Genomic DNA, 22238 nt, shown 5'->3' on the forward strand with positions numbered 1-22238 from the left:
AACTCTGGGAAATGATTTCAATTGGTTTTATAATTCTCATGCAGATTGCAGTGCAATGGTATATAGTGGTACCTCAGGTTAAGAGCTCAATTCATTCCAGAGGTCCGTTCTTAACCTGAAACTGTTCTTAACCTGAGGTACCACTTTAGCTAATAGGGCCTCCCGCTGCCGCACAATTTCTGTTCTCATCCTGAGATAAAGTTCTTAACTTGAGGTACTATTTCTGGGTTAGTGGAGTCTGTAACTTGAAGCGTCTGTAACCCGAGGTACCACTCTATTAAAATATGTTGTTTTTTCCTCCAGCATTTACAAAGCACTATGCTGATGTGGTTTTCCTTATCGACTCCTCTGACACAATGCGCGCCCCCAACTTTGAAGCAGTCAAAAAATTCACCGCTCAGATTGTCGAACAACTAGATGTAGGGACTGGCAAGTACCAGATTGGCTTTGCGCAATACAGTGGAGAAGGGAAGAGAGAATTTTTGCTGAACACTTATGAGAGTAAGGAAGATGTTCTCCACCACATCCAGAACAGCGTCAAATTCATAGGAGGCCCTTCACAGACTGGGGCTGCCCTGGAATTTTTGCAAGATGTCTATTTTACCGAGGAAGCAGGGAGCCGGTTTAACCAAGGGACGCCACAGTTTACGGTGGTCGTCACCTCCGCTAAATCTGAGGATGACGTCAAGGAGTCCGCAAAGCGGCTGAAAGAAATGGGAGTGAAAGTTGTAACGGTTGGCATCTTGGATTCTGACAGGGTGGAAATGGAGGAGATTGCTACTGACACTTTGGTTTTTCAGGCCGATGATGTACAGAGCCTTGACCAGGTTCAGCAGGCTGTGGTGGATATTTTGGACGTATCAGTTCATCCGCACTACGATGATGCTCTGGACATAGATGTGCCAGCAGGTAATTATTTCCCTGGAGAGAAAATTTCATGCTAAAGCAGATTATAAGGTGGAGAATTCTGTCAGTCATCCAGTCCCCTGCAAATATGGGATTATTGATTTTAGAATGAATTGATTTTAGAATGTATTTCAATTAATTGTGTTATTTTTACTGTTGTTAGCCTCTCTGAGCCCGGCTTCGGCTGGGGAGGGTGGGATATAAATAAGTCATTATTATTATTATTATTATTATTATTATTATTATTAGTCCTGTGAAAATGGCCTGGATGAGGCAAGGGGTGGCATGCAGAACTGATATCCTCTGGAGGTGTCCTGGCTTTCAGACTAATCAAATCCTCACACGGCATTTTGTTGTGGAGCGTTTGCATAAATTCTCCTCTGCAGATGAGTTATTATCAACCTTTCCACCAGACTCCCACATAACCAGCATTACATATTGTTCACCCTGGGGCAGCTTTGCCCATTATCTCCTGCCCAGGGGCGCCATCAGGTGGCGGGGGAAGGCAAGAAAATTTTCAAGGAGGGCCCCGAACCCTCTCAATATCCCACATCACCAGCCCCCTCAGTCATGGCAGCAAGTTTACATTCCTGCTCCTGTCCGTGCTTAAATTGTATGAATTCAGGCAAAAGTCCTGTCTAAATGTATCAGTGGGGGTTACTTCAGAGCTGAGCTATCAACGTCTCTTAGTATGGAAGGTCATGGGAGGGGACTCTCAGGCTGGGCCCTAAATAGGCCCATCCAGCCATCTGCTCAGGCCACACGCCCTCTTCTCAGGCCACGCCCTCTCCAAGTGCTTTTGCCTGGCAGGATAGTGTCCTTGAACTGTGATAACACATCTCACTCGTCCAGATGGATGGAGAGGTACGTAACTATGGAAACCTCTGGCACCCACATGGCTGGGATACAGCCTTGCGTAAAAGGTAAGAGTTGCACCTATGGCTCCGCCCACTTTTGCCATATTTCACTTCTGGCTCCGCCTCTCCCCACCATGGAAGCTAGCCTAGGAGGGGATGTGGGCTTCTAACTGGAAAAGATTCCCCATCCCACCATTTCTCTAACTTTGATGTGCTTGTTTTGCTCGCAGTTTGCTACAGCGCATCCGTGGCAGACATTGCGTTCCTTGTGGACGAATCCAGCAGAATCGGGCTGAGGAATTTCCAGCTGATCAGGGCTTTTCTCCTCAAGATTATCAGGGCTCTGGATATAGCCCCGGATAACGTACGGGTCGCCTTGGTACTTTATAGTGATGAGCCCAGGCTCGAGTTTGGCCTGAATGCATTTCGAGACAAGTCGGAGATGGTGAATTATGTGAAAACGTTGCCGTATCGTGGCGGCGAATCATACACTGGCGCTGCCATCAACTTCCTGAGGAAGAACGTTTTCACCAAAAGAGCCGGGAGCAGGAAGGATGAAGGAGTTCAGCAGCTGGCGGTGGTGATCACAGACGGCCAGTCCGTAGATAATTTCACGGGACCCGCCTCCAAGCTTCGACGGAACGGCATCACCGTGTACGCCGTGGGCATCCAAAACGGCACTGAGAGTGGCCACCTGCACAAGATTGCATCTCATCCCCCCAGGAAACACGTCTCCAATGTGGAATCGTTGTTGCAGCTCTCAAACATTGAGTGGAGGATAAAGAAACGAATTTGTACCGATATTGTTTCGCGTGCATTTAGCATTCCAGTGCGGTCCCGTACCCTGAAGGAAGGTAAGAGACTCCTGTCACCATCGGTCCCCAAATCCTATCCCTTGGAGATGGGTACAGAGAGCTGGGTAGAGAGAGCCAGTGTGGTGTAGTGGTTAAGAGCGATAGACTCGTAATCTGGGGAACCGGGTTCGTGTCTCCGCTCCTCCACATGCAGCTGCTGGGTGACTTTGAGCTAGTCACACATTCTTGACCTGGCAATATATTGCGAATCACGATGTATATGTGTGTGCTCTATGCAAAAATCGCAAAGGGGGGGGGACCGTGAAGCCAGCAGATGCCTCTACATCAGGCATAGGCAAACTCGGCCCTCCAGATGTTTTGAGACTACAATTCCCATCACACCTGACCACTGATCCTGTTAGTTAGGGATGATGGGAGTTGTAGTCCCAAAACATCTGGAGGACCAAGTTTGCCTATGCCTGCTCTACATTATTTCATCCTTATTTCAGACATCGTGATATATAAGTATATCGTGATGTTTAGCTGGTGATATATCACAGTGTTGAAAACCAGGTATCACCCAGCCTTACAGCCAGTGTGGTGTAGCGGTTAAGAGCGGTAGACTCGTAATCTGGGGAACTGGGTTTGCATCTCCGCTCCTCCACATGCAGCTGCTGGGTGACCTTGGGCTAGTCACATTTCTCTGAAGTCTCTCAGCCCCACTCACCTCACAGAGTGTTTGTTGTGGGGAAGGGAAAGGAGAATGTTAGCCACTTTGAGACTCCTTTGGGTAGTGATAAAGCAGGATATCAAATCCAAACTACTACTACTACTACTACTCTTCTTCTTGTTATTGTTGTTGTTGTTGTTGTTGTTGTTGTTGTTGTTCTCCTGTTCTCCTGTTCCTCTCTCTCTTCCATTGACATGCCTCTGCTTGCTCCAACTTTAGGCACTTGCCTGAAGTTGGCTATACTTTAAATATAATATTTTGCCTACATAGTTTTTACTGCTGCCATTGCTGTGAACCAATGCAAGATTACAAGTAAGTAAATCATATTTTTATTTTTTTATATAATTTTTATTACATTTTCTGTTTTGCATTTTAAAATACTCATTTTACATCCTTAAGATATCAATGACTTCCCTTCTTCTCCTTCCATGGTTCATTTTACATACCATAAATCCCTGCATATTTTACAGAAACTATACCATTCAGTATTCCATTATTACTTCCATCAAAACTTATTTACACTGATGAATTTATCTTAATGCTGCCAGCGTTTTCAGCTGTACACAATTATTTCCCATATATTCAACAAACGTTTTTCAATCATCTTTAAAGGTGTGTTTTTCTTGTTCTCTTATTCTATATGTTAAGTCTGCAGGTTGTGCATATTCTGGCAACTTAAGTTGCCTTTTTTCTTTGGTCGGGACCTTGTTTGTTTCCCATTTTTGGGCTAACAAAACACAAGCCGCAGTAGCAGCACACATAGATAACCTTTTCTGACACCTGGGAATTTCAGTATGAACTATCCCCAACAGAAAGGACTCTAGTTATGGGGAGGAAAGTACTTTTAAACATTTTTTCAATTCATTATGGATCATTTCCCAATACTCTTTTACCCTTTTGCAAGTCCACCACATATGAAAGAACATTCCCTTCACCTCTTTGTATCTCCAGCACTTATCTCATTCAGTCTTATACTTATGATTTACTCTGATTTACTATAAGAGTAAATCATATTTTAAAACCTACTTTCCAACTTGTTGCGGGGTAAGAAAGGAAAAGCCAGCTTCCTTCATAGCTGGACTTGCTCAAAACAAGGTTTCTTAGACTAATTCCTATGCTTTTATTTTGCTACCAAGGATGGGATTTTGAAACTCTGTTCAGCCCACACACGCAGGTGCTCAGAGGGATAAATGGCAATCAATATGTCCTTTCCTATCTGTCAGGTGCTGGTGTAGTTGCTCGAGAGCAAACAGGCAAGACTCCAACCTGTCTTTCCCAGGCTTTATTATCTGCACAAACTATTTTACAGTGCAGAGCGTCAGTCGCTAGCAGACTTTGGGAGTGGGCGGTCCTTATACCTTCCCCAGCGTAAGTCGTGTGACCCCCACCCTTCTCTTCCCCTCTCTGCGCGCAAACCTACTGCGCAAAGTGGGTGTTGGCAAAGGGGGACTTGCCTCCCCTCCGCTTTGCTCAGGCTCGGTGTTGTGGCTCTCTCTAGCATCTTCTCATCCCTGCGCCCCTTCCCCACTGGAGGCGGGGCTTCCCTCCTCGCCAGAGGAAGAACTGCTTCACAAGATCTTCGGAGGCTCCCTGTAACACAACTGCCCTTCCACCTCTTGCCTCTAAGCTGATGGCAGTTCCCTGACACTACCCATTAAAACACACCCACAGCTTTGAGGCTGGATGCAGCACCTACCAGAAAAGGAAGCGGTTGGGAGAAAGTGGTTTTTGGAGGGCAAAGGCTGGGTGCATGATAGGTTCAATACGTCTGTCTGTCATCCCATCTTGTAAATATATATGCCTCTATTCCACTGGATTGAAGACATTCTTTCCTGCATTGTTGTGATCTGCATTTTAGCACTCTGGCCTTCAGCAAGCGCTTCCACGCACGCTGTTGCCACTTGGTAGACAATAGCTTGCTGTTTATTCACTCACCGCTCATTTTTGTCCAGGGAAATGAATTTATGTTATGCAGCATTTTGGGACTGTATCAAACTAAGTTCTTTTCAGAGCAGACACACTGAAAAAAAATGGGCCTAAGTTAGAACTGGGACTCATCTACACAGCTGCAAATGAAACGTTATACATGTGTTGTAAAGCACAATATGCAAATGTGACACTAGATGGTGAGAGTGAGCTATGCAAAATTTGATGTACTTTTCAAAACGTTTTTTTAAAAAAGCATTTTCACAGCGTTTTTTATATGCGTGTGGCGTCAGGGATGCTGTCCAAGAAGAACTGGAAGATAACCTTGGTGATTAATTTCAGCAGCTCTACGCAGAATATGACCAACGTCACCCGCAACCCCATTTCAATTCTTGGAAGGGAATCGAGCATTTTGTTTTGAACACCACTGTAAATGAATTGTTGTTCTTCTCCTGTTTCTTCTCTACTAGGCTGTGAGCAGACCGAGGAGGGAGACATTTATTTCTTGATCGATGGTTCGGGCAGCATCAGTTGGGAGAACTTCCAAGACATGAAAACCTTCATGAACGAAATGATCGGCATGTTTCAGGTTGGAGCTGACAAAGTCCGTTTTGGGGTTGTTCAGTATGGAAGCACTCCACAAATAGAGTTTGAGATCACCCAGTACGATAGTGAAGCACAATTAAAGGAAGCCATCAAGGTGATCCAGCAGATAGGTGGCGGGACCAACACAGGAGATGCTTTAAGGGACATGCAACACCTGTTTAAAATCTCAGCCAGGAACAACATCCCCCAGTTCCTCATCATCATAACAGATGGAAAATCGCAGGATCAGGTGACGAAAGCAGCAGAGGAACTGAGACAGCAAGGGATCGTGATCTATGCCATTGGCGTCAGGGATGCTGTCCAAGAAGAACTGGAAGATATCGCTGGGACAAAAGATCGGATGTTTTTCGTGAACGATTTTGATTCCCTGAAGCTCATCAAGCACGATATCGCGCAAGATATCTGCTCTCCTGAGGGTAAGGTGTTTTCCTTTGGAAATAAAAGTTTTGTTTTATTAGTTTTCGAGAAAGGAAACCCGAGTCTAAAAAAGCAGATACAGACAAATCAGAGCAAGTCTTGACTTTGGTCAGGCTGGTGTACAATAACAGAAAAGGTCTTTTCCTAAATCTGAGAGTTTCAAGCTTTTGCTAAGAAAGCATTGTAAAAGACACACATATTTGCAAGCAAATACTACATGCATTAGGGACGCGGGTGGCACTGTGGGTTAAACCACAGAGCCTAGGACTTGCCAATCAGAAGGTCAGCAGTTCGAATCCCCGTGATGGGGTGAGCTCCTGTTGTTTGGTCCCAACTCCTGCCCACCTAGCAGTTTGAAAGCACGTCAAAGTGCAAGTAGATAAATAGGTACCGCTCCGGCGGGAAGGTAAACAGTGTTTCCGTGCGCTGCTCTGGTTCGCCAGAAGCAGCTTAGTCATGCTGGCCACATGACCTGGAAGCTGTACACCAGCTCCCTCGGCCAGTAAAGTGAGATGAGTGCCACAATCCCAGAGTCATTCGCGACTGGAGCTAATGGTCAGGGGTCCCTTTCCCTTTTTACTGAATGCATTAAGCCATGGGTAGGCAAACGAAGGCCTGCGGGCCGGATCTGGCCAAATTGCCTTCTCAATCCGGCCCGCGGACGGTGCGGGAATCAGCGTGTTTTTACATGAGTACAATGTGTCCTTTTATTTAAAATGCATCTCTGGGTTATTTGTGGGGCCTGCCTGGTGTTTTTACATGAGTAGAATGTGTGCTTTTATTTAAAATACATCTCTGGGCTATTTGAGGGGCATAGGAATTCGTTCTTTTTATTTTTTCAAAATATATTTTGCCCCCCCCCCCAAGGTCTGAGGGGACAGTGGACTGGCCCCCTGCTGAAAAAGTTTACTGACCCCTGCATTAAGCTAATGGTGGCATTTTTTTCTTTACCAATTAAATTTTTCCCGGGGAAAATCCAAGAGAATGATGACACTAGTATTATGCATATCCTTTTTGTGTTTCTGCTGTGAGATACCTTCTTTGTGCATGCAGAGAGGTTTGGGGACAGTGAGGGTTGCAAATCCTTTAAAAATATGAATAATGAGGAAAACCCTTCCTTAAAAACAATCAGTTCATAAAGGTCTTCATTTGCCAACAGAAAGACAGCAAGGAAGAATCCAGTCTAGCTTCACTAGAGTACAAGTTTCAAAGTCTGCGAAGTATACTCGGAGTTGAGAGTGGATTTCATGCTCTTTATTCAGCTGATAGTGGTGAGGAGGAACGGAAGTTCCCCCAGAATGTCTGCTTTATATACATTATTTACACAATGGGCCCCACATTATTGGCTAATTCCGGGATTCTCCTGTAGGCCAATCAGGTTGCGGATTCACTTCCCCTTGGAGCTGGATTGGGTGGCTCCTGTGGACCAATCAGACTGCTGCATTCTGGATCTTACTGTTCTAGGACCAATCAGACTGCTGCATTCTGAATCCTATTGTTCTAGGACCAATCAGACTGCTGCATTTTGGATCCTATTCAACTCAGGTCTGGGAGGAGACACAGAGAAGGCCCGTATATACAGTGTGAGAAGGAATTGTGCTTCCATAAATTTTTGACTTCACAAGCGCAGAAAAGAAACACAGTTAAACCCGAAAGAACCCTGCTGCTGTGTAAAGTGCGAAGCAGATCTATTTGTTTCATATTGGAGAGAGAATGACTTTAAAATTCTACATCATCAATCCTCCATGTTTTGAAGGAAACTTGGGGTGAAATCCCATAACATTAAACAGCTGAAAGTCAGGAATGCAAAGCTGAGCCACAGTCTAAATTCTGAAAAAAGTCTATTAATTTCTTTTTAGGTCATGTGGCAAGAATGACTTCAGAATAAACCACAGTCCACATTAGACAAGTGCTGAATATAATGAGTAGAAACATACATTTGCTGTATTTGTCACCTAACAGAAGCAATGCTCATTTATCATATTTACCTCTGCTTATGTTTTAAGCCCCTGGGACGCAGGTGGCGCTGTGGGTTAAAGCCTCAGCGCCTAGGACTTGCCGATCGAAAGGTCGGCGGTTCGAATCCCTGCGGCGGGGTGCGCTCCCGCTGCTCGGTCCCAGCGCCTGCCAACCTAGCAGTTCGAAAGCACCTCCGGGTGCAAGTAGATAAATAGGGACCGCTTACCAGCGGGAAGGTAAACGGCGTTTCCGTGTGCGGCTCTGGCTCTGGCCAGAGCAGCGATGTCACGCTGGCCACGTGACCCGGAAGTGTCTCCGGACAGCGCTGGCCCCTGGCCTCTTAAGTGAGATGGGCGCACAACCCCAGAGTCTGTCAAGACTGGCCCGTACGGGCAGGGGTACCTTTACCTTTACCTATGTTTTAAGCGAACATGAGATCAGATCATACTCACTTTTTCATGCTTCTGTGAAAAGACTGATGCTAAAAATGCTTTCTGCCGCTTGTGGTAGTGCATTACCTAGAACACCATTTTTCAACAGATGGATCCTTGCCCACAAATATGTCACACCTAACTTAATGGTGCATTTTTGGAAGCCTTCTCAGACACTGAAGAACTGGGGTGGGAGAGGCTTTCTGCAGGCAATTTTCCACCCGCTTTGCCCCCAGGAGTCTTTCCCCGACCATGGCTTTGAGAAGAGCAGAAGGAGCTGGGAAGGGAGGAGTTTAGGGATAGTTTTAAAAAATAATTTTACAAGTTGTGTGTCCTTGTTTCTCAATTTGACCTTTTTACAAGGTTACGTATGTTTTGTGGTATTTTATGCATTGTGATTTGCTGTTGTTTTATTGACTATAGATTAATAATTCTTTATAGTAATTGTTAAGTGTAAACTGTTTAATTATTATTTGCTGATGTTTAATTTTACTGTTTACTATTGGATTCTTTAGAGTCTTGTTTAAACATTTCGTTGACCTGGCGATAATGTAACCAATCATTAACATATTCTTTAATTTCTTCATATGGTTTCAGTTTCCATTTACTTCCTTCCATATATATTAATTTCCCATATGTTATCCATTTCCCACTCATATTGACCTTTTTTTACACCCATCGCTGCTACTATTGGATTCTAATGGATTGTTGAATATTACACTATTTGATATTAGTTGTTTAATTTAAAGTTATTGTGACTTTCTATATTGGATCAGATTGTTACTATTAATGTTTGATGTTTTATTAGTATTATTGTGTGTGTTGGAAGCCGTCCAGAGTGGGCGGGGTATTATTATTATTATTAATAATAATAATAATAATAATAATACTAACCCTTATTTTCTCCCTCCCCCTTTTCAGTATGTAGACAATTGCTAGCGGACATTATTTTGTTGATTGATTCTTCTGAAAGCATGGATGACGATCAGTTTGCCAAGACAAAGCAATTCATTCACTTGATTGTCAACGGGTCTGATGTTGGAGCTGACAAAGTCCAGATTGGAGTGCTCCAGTTCAGCTCTAATCTAAAAGAAGAGTTCCTACTCAACCAGTATGACAACAAGGCTGACCTGAGGAGCGCTATAACCAAAATGAAGCAGATTAAGGAAGGAACAAACACTGGGAATGCTCTAAAACTTACTCTTGAGTACTTTGACACACCAAAAGGAGGGCGTCCAGGCATTAAGCAACATCTGATCGTGGTCACAGATGGAAAATCTAATGATGAAGTGGGAATCCCTGCCAGAGCCCTTAGGGACAAAGGCGTCACCATATATGCCATTGGGGTAGTCAAAGCCAATGACACCCAGCTATTGGAGATTGCTGGCGCACAGGAGAGAGTGTTTTCCGAGGATAGTTTTGAGTCCCTCCAGTTTTTGGACAAGACTATCCTGCTTGAAATATGCAATGCCAAGCAAGGTTAGTGACCATACCTAAATGACGGAACTCCCTGCCTTCTCTCCCAGCGTTTCATTGCCTAGCAAATACTTTTTAAAAATTGAGCAAATATTAACAGGGCCGGCTCTACCATTCGGTATGTTGTTGGAGGACAGTTCTGCTTCCCTTTCGAGCCTGTAACCCCCAGGTGTTCCCACTCAGTAGACACAATGACAAGAGCAAAGCTATATTTGATGGCAGTAAGATCTGCTCGGTCCCTGCTCCTGCCAACCTAGCAGTTCAAAAGCACGTCAAAGTGCAAGTAGATAAATAGGTACCACTCTGGCGGGATGGTAAACGGCGTTTTCGTGCGCTGCTCTGGTTCGCCAGAAGCGGCTTGGTCATGCTGGCCACATGACCTGGAAGCTGTACGCCGGCTCCCTCGGCCAATAAAGCGAAATGAGCGCCGCAACCCCAGAGTCGGCCACGACTGGACCTAATGGTCAGGGGTCCCTTTACCTTTTTATCCCTCTTTATGTTTAATTACTTGCTTCCCACTTTATGCTGCTTTTAAAAAATCATTTAAAGGAGGGTGCTTAACAGTTAACAAAGGGGACCAAAGAAGAACTTTCTGATTTCATTTATTCGTTAAATTTATATACCGCCCTGTACCCGGAAGTCTCAGGGTGGTTCATAGAACACGATCAATATAAAACCAGCAATATATATAATCAAAATTAAAAGAGCAACCCAATAACACCCCCCTCAAAAAAGAGCCACATTTTAAAAGGGCATAGAATGTCAATCAGATCAACCAAAGGCATGGTTAAAAGGAATGTTTTTGCGTGGTGCCTAAAGGTGTATAATGAAGGCGCCAGGTGAACTTCCCTGGGGAGAGCATTCCACAGATGGGGAGCCACTGCAGAGAAGGCCCCGTTCTCGTTTTGCCACCCTCCGGACCTCTCGAGGAGGAGGCACATGAAGAAGGGCCTCAGAAGATGATCTCAGGGTCCGGGTAGGTGATGGAAGAGCGAGAGTCGAAATCCATTTATAACAATATCACTTTCTTCTTTCAACGGCAGAGTGCAAACGAACAGAAGTTGCTGATATCATCTTCGTAGTGCACGGTTCGAGAGGCGTTACAGAATTGCAGTTCCAGGCGGTCCTGCAGCTCATGGAAGCCATTGTGAACGACACGGTGATGGGAAAAGACAATGTTCAGTTTGGGGCCATTGTCTACGGCACTGTCCCTGAAGAGCAATTCCCGCTGGCTCAGTATTCCACAAAAAATCAGGTCAGAGAAGCCATTTCTAAGCTAAGGCCTCTGGGACAGTCCGCCTTTACAGCGAGGGCTCTGAATTTCGCAAGGCAGAGGTTTGACGCGGCCTACGGTGGCCGGGCCTCATCCCTTGGTGTCACACGGATCATTGTGCTTATCACTGATGAGCCAACCGCACCGACCGATGGGCGCCATCTTCTATCAGCTGTGCAGGCTTTGAGGCAAGAAGGCATCCGGGTCATTGCTATTGGCATAGATGGCACCAGCAGAACAGAACTCGAAGACATTGTTGGCGACAAGGGAAGGTGGTTTTACACTTCAAGTTATAGCGCACTGGGAAGATTACACGAAAACATCACTAGTGAAATATGTGACGGATCAAAGCCAGGTAACTGGAATCCTCGAAATGAACTTTCTACAAAACTATTTTATTTATAATAATTTTCTTATTGGATTTTCAATATACATACATATATATATATATATATATATATATATATATACTTCAATACATAACAAACTTATCTTTTCCCAACTTCCCAACCTATTTTCCGAGGCATGTTAATTTCTCCCCCTCTGCTGCACATTGCGTCCTGTTTCTTTTATCAACTCATCAATACTGTATTCTCTAATTCCTTTTGTTGCTCATATTTCAAATCCTGCTCGAAAAGGGCTTCCATCAATCAGCATTGGATTCTCTTATTTTGGCTGCCAATTCTGCAGAGCCTTGTTGTTACATACATAAACAACTCCATCGTCTGTTTTTGAACTTTCCTATAATCCCTAAAAGGAAGGCTTTCTTTTTTTCTTTTCTTTTTTGTATAATTACTTTGAACATCTTCTTTATCTCATTATATATCATTTCCCCAAAAGCCCTCGCTTTCTTGCAAGTCCACCACATATGAAAAAGGGTGCTATCTACCTGTTTGCATTTCCAGCAATTATTCACAACCTTCTTATACATTTTGACTAATTTGTTAGGAGTTAAATACCACCTTTACATCATTTTCATATAAATCTGCGCACAACTACCGTATTTTTTGCACCACAACACTCACTTTTTTCCTCCTAGAAAGTAAGGGGAAATGTCTGTGCGTGTTATGGAGGGAATGCCTACGGGTGGCATGCCTACGGATTTTCCTCCTCTAAAAACTACGTGCGTGTTATGGTCGGGTGCGTGTTATAGAGCGAAAAATACCGTATTTTATTATTAATAGCATGTCGGTTACCTTGCTGTAAAGTGTGTTTGAATGTACTTCTGTGTTCTGTTGTTATTATTTTCAATATTTATTAGTCACTTTACTAATAGAAATACTAGAAACATAAGCAATCAATACCTGAGGAAACCTCAAAAACCTCAGGAACAGCAAGTGAATGGGGGAATTTAGGTGATGCTGCAGGAATAATAATAATAATAATAATGATAATAATAATAATAATAATAATAATAATAATAATAATAATAATATTTGTGTATATGCCACCCATCTGACTGGGTTGCCCAGCCACTCTGGGCAGCTCCCCAGAAAAATTAATAAAAACACAATACAGTTGTACCTTGGAAGACGAATGGAATCCGTTTTGGAAGTCTGTTCAACTTCCAAAACATTTGAAAACAAAATTGTGGCTTCTAATTGGCTGTAGAAAGCTCCTTCAGCCAATCAGAAGCCACAGAAGCCCCATTGGACATTCAGGTTCCAAAAGAACATTTGCAAACTGGAACAATCAATTTTGGGTTTGTGGCGTTTGGGAGCCGAAATGTTCCAGGGCGTTCGACAACCAAGGTACAACTGTACAGTGGTACCTCAGGTTACAGACGCTTCAGGTTACAGACTCCACTAACCCAGAAATAGTGCTTCAGGTTAAGAACTTTGCTTCAGGATGAGAACAGAAATCCTGCTCCGGCAGCGCGGCAGAAGCGGGAGGCCCCATTAGCTAAAGTGGTGCTTCAGCTTAAGAACAGCTTCAGGTTAAGAACGGACCTCCGGAACGAATTAAGTGCTTAACCAGAGGTACCAGTGTACTTCTGCAGTCGCTTGCTTCTGTTTCCAACAGATGGCAGTCTATTCTCAGTCTTGAAGAGCTGACTCTGAAAACTAGCTCCTTAGCCAAATTAAGAAGAGCTCATGTGCGACTGGAAAACGAGTGATTATTATATATTTTATATATATCAGCAAGAGAGTGAGAAGTGGAATGAAATGTGGCTTGGGTACAAACTCAGCTTACAAGGACAACTGTCTCATGATAGCTAGGTTATGCGGGCTGAGTTCATCTGCACAGAACACAAGTTTAAGGTTTGTTTACTTACTTCTCAATTAGGAATCCTAAATGCCTTTTGAGAGAGTGGCAAGTACAGTGGTACACCTCGGAAGTCAAATGGAATCCTTTCCGGAAGTCCATTCAACTTCCAAAACGTTCGGGAACCAAAGCGCGTCTTCCGATTGGCTGAAGGAAGCTCCAGCAGCCAATCCAAAGCCGCAGAAGCCACATCGGACATTTGGGTTCCAAAGAACGTTCACAAACCAGAACACACTTCTGGGTTTGCGGCATTTGGGAGCCAAAACGTTCAATTCGCAAGGCGTTTAGGATCCAAGGTATGACTCTACAAGGTAAGCATGCCCCAGACACATGATTTCCACAATCCCACCCTCCTTTTTTGAGTGGGAAAGATCACTTAAGTTGGAAATTACAGGCGTACACATGTTGGTTAAACAAAGTCCACCCCAAATCACATGATACTTTTAATGCATAGTGAGAGGATTTGAATGTGTGAACCAGCCCTTAGAAGGTGCGTCATGATGATAAGCAAGTCCTAAACCCCCAAAGAGTTTCACGTTGCTCCCTAGTCAAGCTTTGATAGTTCAACGAATTTCTCTTGGGATAAAAGTAATAACTAACTTAATAAGCCTATAGCTTCTAGAGACCTGAGGCTAACCAATTTCTTGTGATTTTCTGATTTCTGACGCCTGTTTACTGAGGATAAAAACTAAAAACAGGACAAGGAGATTAAATGAAAGGTCAACTAGTCAAAAATTTCAGTCTGAGTCTAACCATGACTTTAGCACAGCATAGACTCATTTCTCACAAGCAAATTGGGTTTTTCTCCCCTCTGCAGCTTGTGGCACCGAAGAGGCCGACCTTGTGTTTTTGATTGACAGTTCCGCAAGCATATCGCCAAGAAATTTCTCTACAATGAAGACCTTTATGAAGGAAATCGTAGACAGCTTCATCATTGCTCAGGACAAAGTCCGGATTGGGGTGGCCCAGTACAGCAAAAATCCCCGGAAAGAATTTTATCTCAACGAGTTTGACACCGACGTTGCAATCAAGGGGAAAATTGACAACATCACCCAGTTAAAAGCCAGCACCTACACTGGCAAGGGCTTGAGGTTTGTCAAGAGCTTTTTCGAACCCATCAACGGAGGCCGTAAAAACAAAGATGTCCTGCAGTCGCTCGTTGTCATCACGGATGGGGAGTCCAATGACTCTGTGGACGAGGCGGCTGCTGCCCTGAGAAACGACGGGATCCACATTTTTGCTATAGGTATAGGGACAACCAATTCTTTTGAGTTGGTTCGAATCGCTGGCGATGCTCGAAGAGTGTTTGTGGTACAGAACTTCGAAGTGTTGCAAACCATTGAAAGGAAAATTGTCAAAGAGGTCTGCAAACCCGGAGACCTGCCTAGGCGGGGTAAGTTTTCAGCCATTTTGTATGTGTGTTTTTAATGTAAACCGTATTTTTTGCTCTATAAGACTCACTTTTTCCCTCCTAAAAAGTAAGGGGAAATGTGTGTGCGTCTTATGGAGCGAATGCAGGCTGCGCAGCTATCCCAGAAACCTGAACAGCAAGAGGGATTGCTGCTTTCAAACTATAGTCTGCCCCCCCCCACCAGGTCTGAGGGGATAGTGGACCGGTCCCCTGCTGAAAAAGTTTGCTGACCCCTGCATTAAGCTAATGGTATCAGCGGTATTTTATTTTACCAATTACCGTATTTTTTGCTCTATAAGACTCACTTTTCCCCACCTAGAAAGTAAGGGGAAATGTGTGTGCGTCTTATGGAGCAAATGCAGGCTGCGCAGCTATCCCAGAAGCCAGAACAGCAAGAGGGATTGCTGCTTTCGCTGTGCAGAGATCCCTCTTGTTGTTCTGGCTTCTGAGATTCAGAATATTTTTTTTCTTGCTTTCCTCCTCCAAAAACTCAGAAGCCAGAACAGCAAGAGGGATCACTGCGCAGTGAAAGCAGCAATCCCTCTTGCTGTTCCGGCTTCTGTGATAGCTGTGCAGCCTGCATTCGCTCCATAAGACACACACACATTTCCCCTTACTTTTTAGGAGGGAAAAAGTGAGTCTTATAGGGCAAAAAATACGGTAAATAAGTTGCAAGTAGACACATGTGCAAATTCTGCCCGGACGTGTCCATGTTCTTCACAGGAGTGACTTCTGAAACAGTTTCGGTAGATTAAAATCGGGATAGCAGAATCAGGCTTCAACCCCATGTTTGCTGTGTGGGATGACAATCTGAGCTTCCCATCTCCGTTCAGAGAATGATTACAACTCAAATCAGGCCAATTTATGTCTGGAGTGCAAAGAAATTGATGGGAGAAATGACTGAAGCCATTGGTAAAACAGCTTTGGAATCTGCAGGAGTTTCAGAAAGAAGCTGGACAGTTTTTCGGTTAGGAATCTTTCCCTCTCTTTAACCCGAAAGCTGTTTGGCTGGAACCTTGGAGCCATGATGAATACAGCCTGTCGCAAGCAAAACGTTTCTAAGCATTTGTACAGCCCAGATGTTTGAGAAACAGATGTGCAGAAAGAAGCCGCGAAGCCTTAACTGGCCTGGGGACTAAGGACCTGCTAAAAAGGAATTGCAGAATGGTTCCACAGCCCCTCCTAGCGGTCTGCATATTATCACTGTCATTTTTAATACTTGGAGTTCTTTCCAGTCCTTTACCGTAAGATCCCACAGTGGGTTACAACAAAATAAAAATAGAAAAGTGATATCAGGGTCACAGGGGATGGTTTCTGCCCAACTTGGGGGGGGGGCTGGGGGGGGGTTGGTATGCATACGTGATGTCACAAGGCAGAAGGAGGCCTGGCGGTGTTCCACTCTATCCCCCAAACCCAAATCAAGTCCCTTCAGCACTGGCTCTCTGAGACAGTTGAGGGTAAGGCAGCCTTTCTTGCTAACAGTGGTGCAGGCTGTTGGCCTAGATGGGCCTTTGACTTAACAAAGTTGGGCTGTTCCTTGGTTCTTATCTATCCTTATGTAGCTTGGAATTAGCAAGTGCCCAGACTTTCCTGTCTAAATAAATACTCATAGGATTCTTATGGGACTGAGGAAGTAGCAGGTGAATGGTCTGAGTAGAGTATGGCTTTATTAAAGGTAAAGGACCCCTGGACTGTTAAGTCCAGTCAAAGGCGACTATGGGATTGCGGTGCTCATCTCACTTTCAGGCCAAGGGAGCTGGCGTTTGTCCGCAGACAGCTTTCCAGGTCATGTGGCCAGCATGATTAAACCGCTTCTGGTGCAACGGAACACCGTGACAGAAACCAGAGCGCACAGAAACGCTGTTTACCGTCCCGCCACAGTAGTACCTATATACCTACTTGCGCTGGTGTGCTTTCAAACTGCTAGGTTGGCAGGAGCTGGGACAGAGCAATGGGAGCTCACCCCATTGTGCGAATTCGAACCACCAACCTTCCGATCAGCAAGCCCAAGAGGCTCAGTGGTTTAGACCACAGCGCCACCCACTCCCTCTAGCTTTATTATAACTATATTAGTATCAAAATAGTATATTGACTCAATATATTGTCGGCTGACTGCCTTATCTGGTCTAGTTTGTGGAGAGAGAGAGACTCTGAATCTTAAATGAAACCTGGGCTGAAACTTTTCTAGATTCTAGTATTTTAGAACTGGGAGGAAAAAACAGGTGGAATCTAGACAATTTAAAAACCGTTCTGAAAATGCTTTTTAAAAAAGTGTTTTTAAAAAATACGTTGAATTTTCCATAAGGCTCATCATCTCCATCTAGTGTCACATTGTATATTGCATGTAAAACACACTTAAAACGTTATATTTGCAGCTGCATAGCTGAGTCCAGAGTGCACTTGTAAACATTATAACACCCAGTGCTATTTTTCTAGAAAAAGAGGCTGCAGAATTCACCACAAACACCTCCATTGTTTTCTAATACAGTGGAACCTTGGTTCTCGAACGCCTTAGTACTTGAACATTTCGGCTCCCAAACGTCGAAAACCCGGAAGTAAGTGTTCCGGTTTTCGAACGTTTTTCAGAAGCCAAACATCTGATGCGGCTGTCGGCTATTGTTTCCGGGGCGCTTGTGCCAGTTGGAAGCCATGCCTTGGTTTTAGAACGTTTCGGAAGTCGAACGGGCTTCCACAATGGATTACGTTTGAGAACCAAGGTACCATTGTAATGGCAAGGTGCCCACCTGAGAGGTGCTCAGTTCCTGCGAGTTCCTGCTAGAAAAAGCCCTGAAATAAGCGATATGATTTCATTTTTTTTTTTTTTGAGGGGGCAGCGGCAGAATTGATACTACAAGTGGGTGGCAAACATTTTCTTTGAAGAAAAATGTGTGAAATGGCCAAGGATAGGTTAACTCCAGTTCCACGGAGAAGGCAACTCAGAGCCAAAACTACAGCAATTCAATCTGGTCTTTGACATTCTGCTCCAGTGGCCCAGAGAGTCTCATTTCATCTAGCGGCTAATAACTTCCTTCCAGGCCTAAGTTTGTAGTTAGAAGAAGTGCTGAAGCACAGCGATATGAGCAGCAGCAGCCAGAGATCTAATCTTGAACTTGTTTTTTTGGAGCAGAGCTAATCCAATTGCATCTGATTACTTTTGGAACAACAATAACCATAAATGCTTCTCTCTCACACTCTCTTTTCTGGTCTCCTGTGACAGAAGATTCCTACACAACCACAATTTTATTGTTCTCCCCTGCCCTTCCAAATTAAAACACAATTCTATGTTCCGGTCAGAGTGGCCATTTAATGTCTCATGAAATAGGAGGGATGTACACAGATCCAGTTTGGGGAAAGAACTTGATATGGTCTTTAAACAGCAGCCTTGTTTTGTGCTCCTGAGACATACAGCATGGGATCTTTCCTTTGCAAAAAAGGAATGCAGGGATACCAGGATAAACAACCAGACCAAAAATGAAGAGTTCAAAGCTCTATTTCCTAACCAAATGTTGCAGCAAGGACATTCACTCTCCGACGGAGTTACCCTGGAAAAGTGGAATTATTGTGCCTAGCAGAATTAACCCTAATCTACCCCTGCCCCAAAGATGGTGGGTAGTCACACATAGGGTTGTTGCCTATCCTTATAAAAATATGGTGGTCCTTCTATGGGGGAGAAAAGTGTCCCCTGCCCGTTTAGACCTCAAACAAGACTTATCCAAGCTCCTCCTCCTCTTTGAAACTGCCTGGGCAGAGGCTGGGTCCAGTGCAACAAGGCAAGCGAGAGCCTGAGTGTGAGTTTGTGCAGGCAGAGGGGGCGCTACGAGGAGGGGAGCTGAGAGCAAGAATTATCGCAATATGAGAGCAGAGGGTGGGGTAGGGTGGGGCTGGGAGGAGAAGTTTGAGAGTGTTTTTGTGTGGGCAGAGGGTGGGTCACAGAGAGTGAGAGAGGTGGGGTTGCAGTGCATTGGCTTGCTGTGGTAAAGGTAAAGGGACCCCTGACCATTAGGTCCAGTCATGACCAACTCTGGTCTGGGGTTGTGGCGCTCATCTCGCTTTACTGGCCGGGGAGCCGGCGTACAGCTTCTGGGTCATGTGGCCAGCATGACTAAGCCACTTCTGGCGAACCAGAGCAGTGCACGGAAACGCTGTTTACCTTCCCACCGGAGTGGTACCTATTTATCTACTTGCACTTTGATGTGCTTTTGAACTGCTAGGTTGGCAGGAGCAACGAACTTCATGGCTGAGTGAGGATTCGAACCCTGGTCTCCCAGGTCCTAGCACAACCCCTCCACTGCTCTGTCCCTCTTATTCTGCCCTTTGCTGTCCCTAGGTTTTGATATACTGAAATATCTTAGGACCATTTGATGTGCCCTTCTGCAGCAAGAATTCGTGGCAGAGCTTTCTACTGCTGCTGCGGTTGGAAGCAGAACAAACTGTTCCGCCAAGCATCTCAGTCCTCGCTGGCAGCTAGGTATGGCTTCTCATAAAACCTCAGCCAGCAGAAGCCAACGAGTCCCTGTCTGATTCAATGCAGACAGTTTACATTAGCTGAATTCCCAGGTGCTCTCAGGAGAATTTCGGCCTTTGAATTCTCAGCATCTTACTCCTCCTACACCCAGTGCTGATTGAGAAGATCGCAATGAACTGGTGTTTCCTAATTATCTGCCTTTCTGTTTATTCTCCTGCTCCTCTTTACAGACTGCAACATGGACATTTCTGTAGGAGTCGATTTTTCGGAGCGTGTGAGGCCTGCCTCCGCCTTGCCTTTGAAGCAAAGGATGCAAGTCTATTTGCCCCGCCTCTTTCAGCAAATGGGTTCCGTGATCAATATCAGTTGCGTCACCGAGTCTCCTGTCAACATCAGGTTTAGGTACCAAGTGTTTTCTGAAAGCGGCCAGGCCTTGTTTGACTCCAACTTTGAAGCCTACAATGACGAGATCGTTCAGAAATTCCTGGCTGTACAAACAACAGTGGACACTTACTTGAATGCAGATTTCCTGCAGTCCCTTTGGGACAGATCCCTCAGCCTGGCCTCCGCTAGAGTAAAGGTAATAGGGTTGGTTTTTTTTGGGGGGGGGGTCTGCTTTTATGTGTGATGGGAAATGCATCAAAAGACCATCAAATTTTAGTGGTCCTTGAGCTGTTCCTTGCTGTGTTCTAGCCATGCCAAATCACCCTCCGACGATTTGTATGCTGCAGGAACAAAAGTGACTATAAAAATATTATATAAAGGCATGATCCAGTCCTTTGGGTAGCTGCTAGGTGGTGCTAGTGCTGCATCCCCATCTCTGAACAGCAACCAAGCCAGGGAGTTCACAGACCACAGGCATCACAATGGCTGCATTGTGATGGTGGAGTTGGTCAAAAATCCAGTAGTCAGATAGGCCTGGTATTAACCACTGTGGCAATTCTGGTTTTGAAGAGCCACTTTACCCATCACTCACTGCTACCTGCAGGAATCCTGTGGCTCAGTGGTAGAGAGCATCTGCTTTTCATGGAGAAGACCCCAGATTCAATCCCAGGCATCTCCAGGTAGAAAGACTCCTTACCTGAATACCTTGAGACCCTCTGTGGACAATACGCAGCTCCACGGACCTGACATCTGATTCAGTATGAGGCAACTTCTTTTATTCCTATAAATGAGACCTCCTTGCCTCCGCCTGGGTCAGAGATAGTGGCTTATCACCAGCCTTTATAACATCCTCCCCCTAATTAGTGGTGTGGCGCTGTAGGTTAAACCACAGAGCCTAGGGCTTGCCGATCAGAAGGTCGGCGGTTCGAATCCCCGCGATGGGGTGAGCTCCCGTTGCTCGGTCCCTGCTCCTGCCAACCTAGCAGTTCGAAAGCACATCAAAGTGCAAGTAGACAAATAGGTACCGCTCCAGCGGGAAGGTAAACGGCGTTTCTGTGCGCTGCTCTGGTTCGTCAGAAGCGGCTTAGTCCTGCTGGCCACATGACCCGGAAGCTGTACGCCGGCTCCCTCGGCCAGTAAAGCGAGATGAGCGCCGCAACCCCAGAGTTGGTCACGACTGGAACTAACGGTCAGGGCTCCCTTTACTAATTTGTATTATGTTCTGGTGTAAAAAAGTCCGGTCAAAGGTAACTATGGGGTTGCGACGATCATCTCGCTTTCAGGCCAAGGGAGCCGGCCTTTGTCTGCAGACAGCTTTCCGGGTGCTGTGGCCAGCATGACTAAACTGCTTCTGGCGCAACGGGACACCATATGAAAACCAGAGCGCACGGAAACACTGTCTACCTTCCTGCCGCAGTGACATCTATTTATCTATTTGCACTGACGTGCTTTTGAACTGCTAGGTTGGCAGGAGATGGGACAGAGCAATGGGAGCTCACCCGTTGTGGGGATTCGAACTGCCGACCTTCCGATCGGCAAGCCCAAGAGGTTCGGTGGTTTAGACCACAGCGCCACCCGTGTCCCTTTTCTGGTGTACCGCAGCCTCACATAATGTTTCTTAAACTTGTCTTTTCAGCTATACATATTATATCAAACACAATAAGGCGGGCAATATGAAAATATTGTAACATACTTATGAGAACAGATAAAAGTAGGACAATGAACATTAATGCTACAGACCGGTTATAGATCTGTATCAACCATGAAGTCTTTTTTAGATATATCCCAACTGGTCCTTGGGAAAGGTTTACTTTATAAATGCTCTCTTGTCCTGGGAAGAATGTCCCTTTTTCAAAACAATATATCATCCAATTGGCATTCTGGAGAATGGTCTCTTAACAACAACAACAGCAAGAAGAAGAAGATAATAATTTATTCTTCATATGCTGCCCATCTGACTTGGTTACCCCAGTTAAAATGAAACTTCTCAGCTAAAAGTCTTCTTATCAGCCACTAAGGAATCATTTGGACGTCACCCAAAGAATACTGTTTACATTGTTCATTGTCCTATTTTTATGTGCTTGTTCATTGCAAGTATATGTTTATATAGGTGGTTCTTAACAGCTGGTTGTTTTTGATACATAGGAGCCCTCATTGCATATGGCAGTGGTTTTCAACCGGTGTGCCGTGGCACCCTGGGGTGCCTTGAATGATGGTCAGGGGTGCCGTGGGCAAAACTGGCCTCTGTCCCTCTTTCCTCCCTTCCTCTGATGCCCGCTCGCGTCTCTGCCTCCCAAAGACTAGCACAGCTGTTTGTTGCAGCAGCCCTGGCTACAAA

At 45.0% G+C, this 22238-nt stretch overlaps 1 protein-coding gene across 2 annotated transcripts in view; it reads left to right on the forward strand.

Moving 5' to 3' along the window:
- The window catches only part of LOC307199408 (collagen alpha-4(VI) chain-like), a 94793-nt gene that overhangs the window by 12563 nt on the left and 59992 nt on the right, over positions 1-22238 (forward strand). For both annotated transcript variants that reach the window (XM_079947142.1, XM_079947141.1), the window contains 7 exons: positions 304-909; positions 1994-2617; positions 5684-6235; positions 9548-10105; positions 11146-11730; positions 14458-15033; positions 19747-20096. In XM_079947142.1, the coding sequence (XP_079803268.1) occupies positions 304-909; positions 1994-2617; positions 5684-6235; positions 9548-10105; positions 11146-11730; positions 14458-15033; positions 19747-20096 (3851 nt within the window). The remainder of the gene's footprint in view (positions 1-303; positions 910-1993; positions 2618-5683; positions 6236-9547; positions 10106-11145; positions 11731-14457; positions 15034-19746; positions 20097-22238) is intronic.

Source organism: Podarcis cretensis (genome assembly GCF_951804945.1).
Source record: "Podarcis cretensis genome assembly, chromosome: 12".
NCBI classification, from domain to species: domain Eukaryota; kingdom Metazoa; phylum Chordata; class Lepidosauria; order Squamata; family Lacertidae; genus Podarcis; species Podarcis cretensis.